We start from the raw sequence: 13,129 nt of genomic DNA, 5'->3' as shown, positions 1-13,129 counted from the left end.
TACTGAGGACATGATATGTAACTGGCAATATATATGTACAAGAAAATGATTGCTTGGCATTCAAATTCAATATCTGAGATAGTGCACAAATTTTGTTTCATGTTTTGAAACCTTGTTTTTTGAACAAATAAAATATATTTGTGTATTTTATGTGGTAATAAAATATATTTGTGTGTATTTTATGTGTTTATACAGCATACATGCAAGATACTTCAAAATACATAATTGAAATATTAAAATATTCCGAAATACGGAATAATCCGTTATCCAAAATTCTCCTGGTCCCGAGCATTTTGGATTTTGGATTTTCAACCTGTATTACAAATAAGTGTATATCTTTATGTAGATCATATTGTGTTTTAAAGGTTAATGGAAACAATTGAAAACTGTTTGGAGATTCAAAGCCTCCTTTTAATGATCGATATCTTAAAATCTGGTTATAATCTGGGTACCGAACGAGATGATGATTAATAAGTGTTTATTATCCTGATATTACCTTACTGAGATAAGGAAAGGCTATCTCCGATACTAGGTTTCTGCTGAACCATTTTACTAATATTTATATATTTTCATTATAACTGTAGACATCCGTTATAAACAGCTTTTCAACAGAGGGGTACAAGCCGGATCATTTAAAGGGAAATATTGAATTTCAAAATGTGAATTTTTGTTATCCATCCAGACCAAAGGTTCAGGTAAGAGATGTCACTGTATGTGATGATTTAACTCTTTATATTATTTATAGTATTGTACAACTAAACTGTTTAAAGTTATGTAGTGTAAAATTGTCTTACCAACAATATGAATTATCCCACGTCTGAGAGAAATGTTGATGTACAGCACTAAGAGTAATATTTACACATTTGCGTTATTAAATATGATCTCTTAAGCCCCTAGTTGCCTACCCTCCTGCATTCTGCAGGAGACTCCCTGAAATAGCAGCAATCTCCCTCTCTCCCTCATTAGTCTAGCAATCTCCCTCATTTCACCTAGCCCACATTACACTGTAACATTTTTGGGGAAAAAAGGAATGATGGACAGATACATTTACATAGAATCATCATCATCATTTCCTAGCACTTTACCAAGTATACTGGAGTAACTCTTACTAACTGCTTTGGGTTTCATCTACATTTGGATATAAGTTATTTAAAAGATTCTTCTCATATGTAGCAGTACACACCCACGCTTCTAGGTGCCTAATCCGCAATCTCTTTTCATAATCTCTCCATATATGGAGCTAGACACATCCTTTGGGTGGAGCATGACACTCCCCCTCAAAATTCTACTAACAACTATAATCTCCCTGAAACTAGTTTTCAAAAGTAGGCAAGTATGCTTAAGCCCATACATACTAGATGGCTTTTTAAAAATGATCGCTCATTTTGGCCCTTCTGAGCGATATATTTTCGTGAATATTTGAGTCACCCTGTCATTACTGCTGCATGCTCAGTTTTGACCCGTGGCATGCAGCAGCAAGGGCAGGTGACTTTACTGACTGATGTTTACAGATATCGTTTCGTGTGTACGGTCAATACCGTTCCCTGGCCACTAGGGAACTTCCATGGTATAGCTGATAATGTCACGCATTCAGCAAATAGTCTAGTGTGTATGTGGCTTTACTTCTGGGCAATTTTCAGTTTAGCCCCAGCAGGAATATCACACCTGATAAAATGTTGTCCCGGCAATCAGAAAACAGCACAGTAATTGCTTTGCTAGCAATTTACAGATGGGTTTGGACCCACTATGATAATGTATATGCCCATACTGTAGCAAAAAGGTTTGGTTAGCTTACAAAGACAAGCTTATTAAATAGCCCCATATAGCCATTCAAATAGAAATGATAGAGACAGCGGTAATTAGTGTAGATGAGGGGAAAATATCTCACATTGAACATTTTTTTGTGATGAAACAGACAGTGAGTGACCATGGGTTCTTAGCTGGAGCAGTGGAGGGAGTGCCATACACTGCAGTGCAGAGGAGGGCAGGGTGCTTCAATAGGTGGCTGGGGGAATAATACCAAAACTCCAGGTCTTCGACGGGTCAGACCGGGGTCAGCGGCGGTGTAAATGGGACACTCCTTGTCCCTTTACATGGGACTTCCAGGGGCAAACGCAGGATTTTCAGAAGGGGGTTTCCAGAGAGGGGCGGAGCAAAGCACGGAGATGGACACTTAGGTGACCCAGTATATGCCGAGTCAATTAAAGTATTATAGATAGACCAAATGTATATAAATAATAATAATTATATATATATATATATATATATTTAACAGCAGTGTAGACCCCTGGGCATAGCAATGTATTGGGGCCCTTACCGATCCTCCAGCGGTAGGGGGTGCTATGAGCAGAAGCTTTGATGTCCCGCAGGTGGTAGGGGGTATTATATCAACCGCTCAGCATGTAGGGCCTGGATCAGTCATTTCCACTAATTACCCCTTTACTGCACAGATGGTGGGAGATGGGGTGGGAGAATGGGGCATTGGGCTGAATAAAGGGGCCCTGATGCATAACTTCCAGGGTGGTAGAGGATGTTTAATATGCACAGGAGGGGTGTATAGTGGAGTGGGCTTATTATTCAGAATTTTCTGGTGGGAGGACAGCTTGCTTGACTGCAGATATCTCCAGTTCATGGAACTAGATTTCTTAGCTTTTAATGGAATTAATAATTAGAGAATCCCACCTACCAAATTGTATTATGGACTAGGGGATCAGAGTTCAGGAGGCAGAGCAATCTGCTAACGAGTATATAAAACTACATACCAGGTGTGTGGAACTGAAGCAGTAACCAGCTGCTGGAAGGCTAATATCTCTGGTTCTGGGAAAAGTAGAGACAAGTTATTAGTGTCCCTCAAAGGGGGAGAGTCCCAGCTTTTGGAATATACCCTCAGAAAAACTGTAAGTCAGACAAAACCTGAAATATCTGACTGGGAAGAGCAATTAACAGGCTTGGATGGGGACCACTGCTTTGAAGTCAGATATCTCCGGTTCCCCAGGGCCGATTTTTAAAATTATTGTACCCCTGGAAAGAGGGGAACCTCAGCTTTCAGACTAGGACTCTCAGATTCCTGTGGGGGTTTCTGGGTACTCAGAAACCCCCCCCCTGCGTGCGCTACTGACTTCTACCCAGGTCCTGACCTGGGTAGAACACGGCCAGAACTTGGGTAAAGGGCGGTGTAAATGGGTACGCCAGGTCATCCGACCCAGCTCCCATTTATCAATGGGGGACGTGCAACCTGCGGACCGCAGCGTCTGCAGGTAGGATGGGGGGGGGGCACACACAGGCTGTGCTGCTGTCTGCTATACTCTGCACTCCCCACTATCCACGTCGGCGTGGAGTTGAGAATAGAAAGTGTGGCGAGCGCAGCGAGCCACCGAGCCCGAAGCGTGGCGAGCGCAGCGGATACCTTCACAGCTATACGCGTCCCCTCGCGGGCTTCACAGGTATCCGCGTCCGCTCGCCACGCTTCGGGCTCGGTGGCTCGCTGCGCTCGCCACACTTTCTATTCTCCACGCCGACGTGGATAGTGGGGGTATGAAAAGGTCGTAGGACGCGTACCGCCGCCCCTCGTGGGCTCGCTGCGCTCGCCACGCTTCGGGTTGACGTTGATAGTGGGGGTGATGCACTATGAAAAATGGCATTTGGGGGCATTTCACAACTTTAATACACATTTCAATGCATTTTGATGCATTTCAGTGTAAATTCGGGTGCCATCGCATCAGATGCCATCGTATGGCATCCGATGCGATCGCATACTATTTTTGAGCAAAAATGCTCAAAAATCGGTAAAAATCGTATTGCATCATATGCCATCGTATGCCACTACATATGGCATACGATGCCATACGATGGGAGCCGTGATACTCCACAAGTACCGAGAACAGCTTTAAATTATGATTTAACAAAATAATAGTTTTTTACAATTGGATAGATCATTTATTATTTGCTGATATTTTTGTGGATTTCTTTTTATATTCCACTTAACTACAGGTTTTAAAAGGACTTAACCTGGAGGTTAAATCTGGTCAGACAGTGGCACTGGTTGGACAAAGCGGATGTGGAAAAAGCACCACAGTGCAGCTCCTGCAGAGACTGTATGATCCACAAGTGGGCGCGGTAAATGTTTTATCCATTCATTTTATTTCACCATGATTGATTACAAAAACTCATCTTAATACCTATTAATATTTATGGGTCACTGATCTTCTTTATGAACCTGTTTTTCAGATAATGGTTGATGGCCATGATATACAATCTCTAAATGTCCAACATTTCAGAGAATTCATTGGTGTGGTTAGTCAGGAGCCGGTTCTGTTTGCAACAACCATTAAGAAGAACATCCAATATGGCCGACTAGATGTGACCGATGAAGAAATTGAAACTGCAGCTAAGGAAGCCAATGCCTATGATTTCATTATGACACTGCCTGATGTAAGTATCTGCAGTCTGACAAGAGAGGAGCCATTACAGTTTATGCTGGCAAACCGATAATGCACCTCATAAAGCAGGCTGTACTCATATGTGTATCAAGAACACTTTAGCTTACACTGTTGCACTTAGTGTATATGCTCCAGTCAGGGTACAGGATGCCACATGCCTACTTCCTAGTTATTAACCTCTTGAGTGGTGGGTCTTGCCGGGGCAGGACATACCTACCAGGGCAGGTTTGTCCTGCCCCAGCAAAACCCACTACAGAATGTACGCTCCCCCCCCACCTCTGCTCCGGCGTTTGTATGCCAGACCTTCCCTGCTGCTGCCCCAGCCGCCAGTCACAGAAGTGACCACAGGTGGCAGGCTCGAGGATCTTCGTGGCGGCTCAGGAGGACTGGAACGCCTGAACTCCTGAGCACTCCCGAGACATCCCAAACATCCCAGAGCCGTACGATCGCTGGAGCAGAGAGTTGAGGGGGAGCGACGGGAGTGGAGAGGAGGTGGGTGGTGTCTGGACAGATGATGCGCCAGTGGTGCCTGCAGCTGTGCACCACTGGGGCACACCTTCATATAAGTGCTATGCCTGAAAGTTTTCCAGGACAGCCCGCTGAAAATTTCAGAGCATACCACTCAAGTGGTTAATGATATATGCATTTCTATCATCTTGATTAGATTACTGCAATGCCCTCTACCTTGGTCTCCCAGCAAATGAACTGCACCGATTACAGCTGGTACAAAACACAGCTGTCGGGCTGTTAACCAACCAGAAAAAAAGGGGCTAAAAAAGGGGCTGTTAACCAACCAGCCCCATTCTAACCATATAACTCCCATTCTCTACTCCCTTCACTGGCTGCCTATAAAATAGCGAATCAGTTTCCAGATTAATTTACTGAGCTTCAAAGCCCTACATGACCCAGGCCCAAGGTACCCGAAGCAGCTTCTGATTCCATACTGTTCAACCCGATTACTGCGATCTGTAGATGAAGGACTTTCAGCAGTACCTAGAATCTCCCATAATTCATCTGGGAACCATGCCACTCTGATTCTATGGAACTCACTTCCCGCAGAGTTTTAGAATCCTTCAAGAACTTCAAAGACTCAAGACTTCCCTGTTTACTCAAGCATTTCCTTAATGCCCTTAAGTATTGTTTATGAAAAGCTTTTCTGTACTTCATTGTTCCTGTACTGTATTACATCCATTAAGCGCATTGAGTCCTACTGGATAAAATATAAATAGATAAAGAAAATTATTATTATTATTATTATTAATAATAATAATAATAATAATAATAATAATAATAATCCTCAAACTAGGGGGTAAATTTACTAAAATGGGATATTTTAGAAGTGAGAGGTGTTGCCCATAGAAAGTAGATTTTGCTTATCAATTTTTGTATCTAGCACCTTCTGGTGACATATCTCACTTCTAAAAACTCACACGTTAGTACTATCCCTAAAAGTGAGCCCAGACTAATATCCAAATCCCTACTACTGTAAAATCACATCTATTGTTACATTTTATAGGTTTTAATACTGCTCATTTATATCATACGTGCCTACTTTTGAACTCTCCTCTCCTGGAGAAGCCCGGAGAGGAGACTGACAGCATCACTTCTGGGGGCGGGGGCCTGATGTAGACGTCATCAAGCCCCCCGATTTGCGGGACCTCCCTGCGAAAAGCCGCAAATCGCGGTAATTCAAGGAGGTGGCCAGGCAGATTGCGGAGGGTGAGGGAGAATCCGGGAGGATTGCCCACCTTTCCGGGGGGGCGGGAGGGTGACCCGATTTTTGGGATATTCCCGGCCAATCCGGGAGGGTAGGCAACCCTGATTTATATAGAACGTTGGTACTATTGAATTGATTACACGTGACCTTTTTTATTTTTACTAAATTGCCAAAGTGTCTATGAATAATGAAAAGCATTTCAGTTAAAGTAAAGGGTGAGATCTCCACAAGCTCAGATCAGTTGCAAAATTCCATTGTTTCCTAAGTGCAATTATGAAAAGCAAGTGACGCTCCCAGAAATCGTTCCCCCTCACCTCTTTATCTGTTTCATATTATTGCACACCCACAATAAATCTCCTTTTTTGAATGTTGTCAAACTATAGGATATATCCAGTATTTGTAATGTTGTAGAGCTACAAGACCCAGTGGGCCCAGTGGGCCCTTTAAAGGCCCACATGCTGGGACTTGTGGTTCTTCAAGTGGGGCAGGCTTGCTGGGGCTTATAGCTCCACAACATTAAATACTAGTTGAATCTATTTTTTTACCATTTATCAGCCCCAGTGCCCACCTCCCCAGGGGCATCGGGGACAGCCCCAGGCTTCAGCCTGGGCAGGGGTCACTCTTAAGGGGGGGGGGGGACCCTTTATTGTGGGGTTCCCACTCCTCCAGGGTCCTTTCCTGGGCTAACCAGCCACAAGAATCAATGCTTTGGCCCGGGGAACTTGCGTAAAAAGTTTCCCCCTGCAGCGGGATGAACCTGTTGGCTGTCTAGGCCTGGTGCTGGTTGCCAAAATATGGGGGACCCCTAGTCATTTAGTCCCCCATATTTTGGGAACCAGGACCGTCCCTTGAGCCTGGTGTTTGTTTTGGAAATTCTGGGGATACCCTCTGATTTTAGTCCCCTGAATTTTTGAAACCAGGACCGGTTCTTTGAGCCAGGGGCTAGTTATGCTTTGTGTTCCACCCACAAATTTGCATCCCATTAAATAGTCGATTTTATTTAAAAAATTTCCAATTTCGGAAAATGCGATAATGTGCGATTTCAGATACTTACTAATAATCGCATTCCTTTAAATGTCACCCTCTGTGTCATTTTTCTTGATTCTACCTTCAGTAAGACTCCATATAATAAATATGCAGTGCGTATTCTTGTCCTGTTTACCTTTCATTGTCTTATACTTATACTCTAGAAATTTGAAACATTAGTTGGGGAGCGAGGAGCACAGCTGAGCGGTGGCCAAAAGCAAAGGATAGCAATAGCCCGAGCCTTAGTACGCAATCCTAAAATACTTCTGCTGGATGAAGCCACCTCCGCTCTGGATACTGAGAGTGAATCTGTTGTACAAGCTGCTCTAGATAAGGTAAAAGTTACAAGCGCTGTCTATCATGTGACAGAGATTGCAGAGGTGACATGATTCCCTCTGTACAATATAAGAGAACTTCTAATGTGGTTTTAAGCATCATCAAACTCAATAACTGCAACAATATCCTTTTTAAGGCCAGTAAAGGACGCACCACTATTGTCATTGCTCATCGTCTGAGTACAATTTGGACAGCGGATCTTATTGTTGTGCTAGAGGATGGCGCGGTGGCTGAGCAAGGAACACATTCTGAATTAATGGAAAAGAAAGGAATCTATCATTCACTGGCAACAGCTCAGGTACAGTTACAGCATTGGAGATGCTCAATTTAAAGATCCAACTGATTAGTAAGATTGCCCCGTCCCTAGTTGGCATTAGATTTTGGTACTTTTTGAATCGCTCCATTACCATCCACATAGATGTCTATGACAGTAAGCCCTGTTAACTAGATTAATACTGGGGAAAGCTCTGATTCTTAAATAGAAAACATGTGTAACAGAACCTTTTACTCCTCTGCTGAATGACATTCTAAAAAGTCAATTTGTCAAGTGACTGTATGACATTTAATGATAACCATGGGCAATAATTAACTCTTGTCATTATTACTCTTCCAGTCCATACAAACCGCAGAGGGTAGCGAAACAAAGGAAAACAATCAAGAGAAACCATCACTGATAGAGCGATTACACTCCAATATATCCAATGGGAAGTTTTCAATGTCTGAAGCTGAAGAGGAAGAAGACCTAGCAGAGGATGCTGAAAAGGTAACAGACAATGCGCATGGGTGATTAAGGGGTCTATTTACTAAATATTATATGGAGATAAAGGGGTTATTCAATTAGCTTTTGGGGATTTGGTTTCACCTAAGATAGGCAAGAAAAAAACCCAGAAAAGCCACGACACGTCCAAGCTTATCAGGGCTAATTGGATTGCCCTCAGCTGTACAAGTGCTGTTTGTGGGTAATTGGATACCACGCAAAGAGAACGAAGATAATGTAGCAGCCAACCAACTCCTGTCATTTTCAAAACACAACCGGTGACATGGCAGTTAGGAGCTGATTGGTTGCTACTTTACTCTCTGTCCACTTTATCTCCATCCAAAGCTTAGTTAATAGAGCCCCATATCCCACTAATACCCTCACTGTACTGTGGATGACCAAGGTATCCTGTGCTATATTAGCAATAAGTCTACAAACTGATAGGCCCTACACACATAGCGGTGTGTGTAGCTGCGGCCTAGCTATGCTAGGTTGGGCACTACTGGTGAGAGAACACTGGCGATGCCAATATTGATGGACACTGCTCATCAATCTCGGACAGCGTCACGCGGGGACGTGCATTGCTGTCGCTATGGCCCATACACACACCGATGTAGGGGCATTTTCTAAGAAACTTTGCCAAGCTAAGCAAAGTCGCTTAGAAAGTGTCTTAATATCAGCAACCACTGGAGACCTCATTACAAATGTGAATCTTTACAAATAATTGTTTATTTATGTATTTATTTATCTATCTAAAAGGTGCCCATACACGGTACAATTATGCCCCTTTCCCACTGCAGCTCTTAAACGGTATATTGCCGTTTTTTCCCCACAATTTACCGTTTAAGGCTGCAGTGGGAAAGCGCCAGTGTTGAAATACCGGTAAAAGTTAACCGGTATTTCAACCCGTTTTAAGAGCAGAGTCCTACACGTTTAAATACTGTTTTTAAAGCAGTGGGAATGCCTCTTAAACGGTATTTAAAAATCCCACACTACTTCCCCCTCCCCTGGTACCTTTCCTGGAAGGGTACCTGCACCGCACCCACCCCCTCCCCTGGCACTTACCTGCGTGGGGGATCCGGGCAGCGGGTCCGGCATGGGCACAGCACTTCAGCTCCCTCCCTGTGGCTGGTGATGGATGCAGGGCAGTGGGGAGGCAGTGGGTGGGGTCTATTTGGGATCCGGGCAGTCCCTGGGGCTGATGGTAACTAGTAGTTCCCACTATGCGCATGTGTATTGAGCGCCGTGCATATAAATGAGCCGCTCATAGTGGGAACTACAGGTTGAGTATCCCTTATCCAAAATGCTCGGGACCAAGAGCATTCCGGATAAGGGAATATTCCGGTTTTTGGAATATTTTTTTTTTAGCCATACTTACCTGCCCCTGGTGGGTCCCCGATGGTCCCTCGGCGTCCATGGAGTCCTCCGGCGTCCACGGCAGGCCACCAGCACCGTCTCCGGCGTCTCCAGCGGTCCCAGGAGTGCTTTGCGCAAGTTCCCAGGCACTCCTGGGACCGCTGGAGACGCCGGAGAGGATGCTGAAGGCCTGCAGTGGACGCCAGAGGACTTGGTAAGTATTAAAAGAGGGTTAGGGGAAAAAAAAAATTTGAATTATTCCAAAAAACCACGTTTTTTGGAATAATTCGGATACGGGATGCCCGGATACGGGATACCTGACCTGTACTAGTTACCATCAGCCCCAGGGACTGCCCGGATCCCAAATAGACCCCATCCCACTGCCTCCCCACTGCCCTGCATCCATCACCAGCCACAGGGAGGGACCTGAAGTGCTGTGCCCATGCCATGATGCCGGACCCCGCTGCCCGGATCCCCCACGCAGGTAAGTGCCAGGGGAGGGGGTGGGTGCAGGGTAGGTACCAGGGGAGGGAGGGGGTGCAGGGCAGGTACCAGGGGAGGGAGGGGGTTTGCAGGGCAGGTACCAGGGGAGGGGGGGGGGTTATGAAAGACAGGCACTCTTTTTAAACGGTTCACTGCGATGGGAATAGCACTTAAACGGTAATTAAAACGGTAATCTAGTGCAATGTGAATGCTAATACCGATTTAAATACCGTTTAAAAATACCGGTACTTTAACCGGCTCTGCAGTGGGAAAGCAGCATTATTGTATGCAATTTGGACTAGGTACGTTTTGCAATGCAATGAGATGCAATCTAGTACAAAAAGTGTGTGCAGCACATACTTTTTGAGCTGTGTGACGAGATGTGTGCAGGAGCGCACATCTCATCGCACCCAACAATTGTACCATGTATGGGCACCTTAGGAGCACATACAAGTTATTGTTCCTATTGTATAATCTCTAGTTTTTAATGCAGCAGTCATACTTGCTTCCTATTGGAATGTCTGGGAGACCCCGGGGAGAGTAATCCAATCTCCCAGATTCTGATTGTTATTATTATTATTACATTTTATGTATAAGGAACCACAAGTGGTTTACAGCAGCGTACATGAAGTTGGGCACATATTAGAACAATACAGAGTACACAGAACTAAACATAACAGTAACTGGAATACTATTGGTTGGTAATGTTTAGTACAGTGGTTTTCAAACTCGTTCCTCAGGATCCCATACATTTCACATTTACCGGGTCACCCAGCAGATGCACAGGGGTATACATTACTCACTGACACATAAAAAAAAAACACTGGTGGACCTAATTATTTCAATTGTGATTCTCTGAAGAGACCTGGAAAATAAAACTATTTGGAGGTTCTAAGGAAAGAGCCCATAAACTTGTGCTCTAGTGCAAGTTATGCACCTAATTGTATTATGTGTGTGATATATGTGCTGTGTTGTGTGAATTCATAAAGGCTGTAATGGGGACTGGCAGGGGCAATGTGGAAAAGACAGGGATTATTTTTTAATGTGTGTTTGTGGGATGTTAGGCATGACATTCCATACTGCAATATATATATGGGTATCAGTTACCGAGGTAACTGTAGGGGCGCCTGTATGAGTGGCTTCTGCTAGCGGCTGTCAAAAAAAAAAAAGGGGGGGGGTGTCAATCCCTATAGAAAATATGCAGAGAAAAGGTGGTAGACTGCGCTCATTGATGACAGACTGAGGTTTTAAAAATGTATAAATTTAATTAAACAATTAGCATGCTGTAAACATCTAAAATTACAGAGTACAAGGTACACAATTTAAAGAAGGGGAAGGGGGAGGGCAAGAATATTTGAAAATGGCTGCGTCCACTGTTAGAATGATATCACCTTGGTTAGAGTCCACAGTCCAGTGGGTAACCGTTGAAATAAGGAGCAGATGGATGTATCAAAGAACTGGCCGCGGCGGTACTCGAATGTAGTTTTCTTCCGTTTGTAGTAGGGGGTAGCGATCCTCCCAACTCAGATGAGAAATGTAGGTTGAGTGTCCGCTGTAGGACCCTGGGTGGGTATTAGACAGGCGGCTTGCCTTCAAGAGGTGAGTGCCTCACTCCAGGTCGATAGGGCCAGTGATGGTAAGCAGGTGAAAAGCTCCAACGGTTCTCAGTGGAAATTGGTGGCAGTGACAGGCAGCGTTTTGTGGTGGGCAGTTAGGAGCCTGGGCCAACGCGTTTCACTGCGCAAAGCAGCTTTTTCAAGGTCCTTGAAAAAGCTGCTTTGCGCAGTGAAACGCGTTGGCCCAGGCTCCTAACTGCCCACCACAAAACGCTGCCTGTCACTGCCACCAATTTCCACTGAGAACCGTTGGAGCTTTTCACCTGCTTACCATCACTGGCCCTATCGACCTGGAGTGAGGCACTCACCTCTTGAAGGCAAGCCGCCTGTCTAATACCCACCCAGGGTCCTACAGCGGACACTCAACCTACATTTCTCATCTGAGTTGGGAGGATCGCTACCCCCTACTACAAACGGAAGAAAACTACATTCGAGTACCGCCGCGGCCAGTTCTTTGATACATCCATCTGCTCCTTATTTCAACGGTTACCCACTGGACTGTGGACTCTAACCAAGGTGATATCATTCTAACAGTGGACGCAGCCATTTTCAAATATTCTTGCCCTCCCCCTTCCCCTTCTTTAAATTGTGTACCTTGTACTCTGTAATTTTAGATGTTTACAGCATGCTAATTGTTTAATTAAATGTATACATTTTTAAAACCTCAGTCTGTCATCAATGAGCGCAGTCTACCACCTTTTCTCTGCATGCAATATATGTCTGAACACTAATGCAATGTTTTTGTGCTTTATATAGGAAAAACTTCCAAAAATTTCATTTTTTAGGCTGTTGAAGCTAAATAAATCAGAGTGGCCATATATCATGTTTGGAACTATTGCAGCTATTATCAACGGAGCAGCTCATCCAGGTTTCAGTATATTATTTGCCAAGATTATAGCTGTAAGTATAATAGATGCAGTGTTACTCACTTCATTGTAATATGTAAACATGGAGAGGTAGTGACCCTTATGCATATTACACCACATAGTAATGACTCTTACTCATGTTACGACACACAATAGTGCCCCTTATATACAATTCCCTTAACAGTAGTGACCCTTATACAGATTATCCACAGTAGTGCCCCTTACACACATATGCCCACATTAGTAGTGACACTTTTACACATAAGACCATATTAGTAGTAGTAGTGCTGATTATGCATAAAGCCCACAGTAGTAGTGCCCCTTACACCTAATGCTCACAATAATATTCACTTATACATATAACATCACAGTAGTATTACCCCTTACACACATACTGCCTACAGTAGTAATGCCGCTTCTACACACAATGCCTCAAAAGTTCCACTTATACATATTGGGGGAAATTTACTAAAGGAAATTTGTAAAAAAATAGGTGTATTTGTATCCAGAAATACACTTATTTTTAACATTTA

The 13,129-nt window shown here is 43.9% G+C and overlaps 1 protein-coding gene across 3 annotated transcripts in view; it reads left to right on the top strand.

The window, feature by feature from the left end:
* LOC146081135 (ATP-binding cassette sub-family B member 5-like) overlaps window positions 1–13,129 on the top strand; it is an 82,551-nt gene that overhangs the window by 44,904 nt on the left and 24,518 nt on the right. For all 3 annotated transcript variants that reach the window (XM_083189124.1, XM_083189123.1, XM_083189125.1), the window contains 7 exons: window positions 585–695; window positions 3,991–4,116; window positions 4,228–4,431; window positions 7,347–7,517; window positions 7,655–7,816; window positions 8,132–8,281; window positions 12,487–12,630. In XM_083189124.1, coding sequence (XP_083045250.1) covers window positions 585–695; window positions 3,991–4,116; window positions 4,228–4,431; window positions 7,347–7,517; window positions 7,655–7,816; window positions 8,132–8,281; window positions 12,487–12,630 — 1,068 coding nt within the window. The remainder of the gene's footprint in view (window positions 1–584; window positions 696–3,990; window positions 4,117–4,227; window positions 4,432–7,346; window positions 7,518–7,654; window positions 7,817–8,131; window positions 8,282–12,486; window positions 12,631–13,129) is intronic.

The sequence above is a fragment of the Crinia signifera genome, chromosome 5 (assembly GCF_055691185.1).
Source record: "Crinia signifera chromosome 5, ASM5569118v1, whole genome shotgun sequence".
Lineage (NCBI taxonomy): Eukaryota > Metazoa > Chordata > Amphibia > Anura > Myobatrachidae > Crinia > Crinia signifera.
Note: the sequence above shows the minus strand (reverse complement) of the source record. Positions and strands in the feature narration are given on the sequence as shown.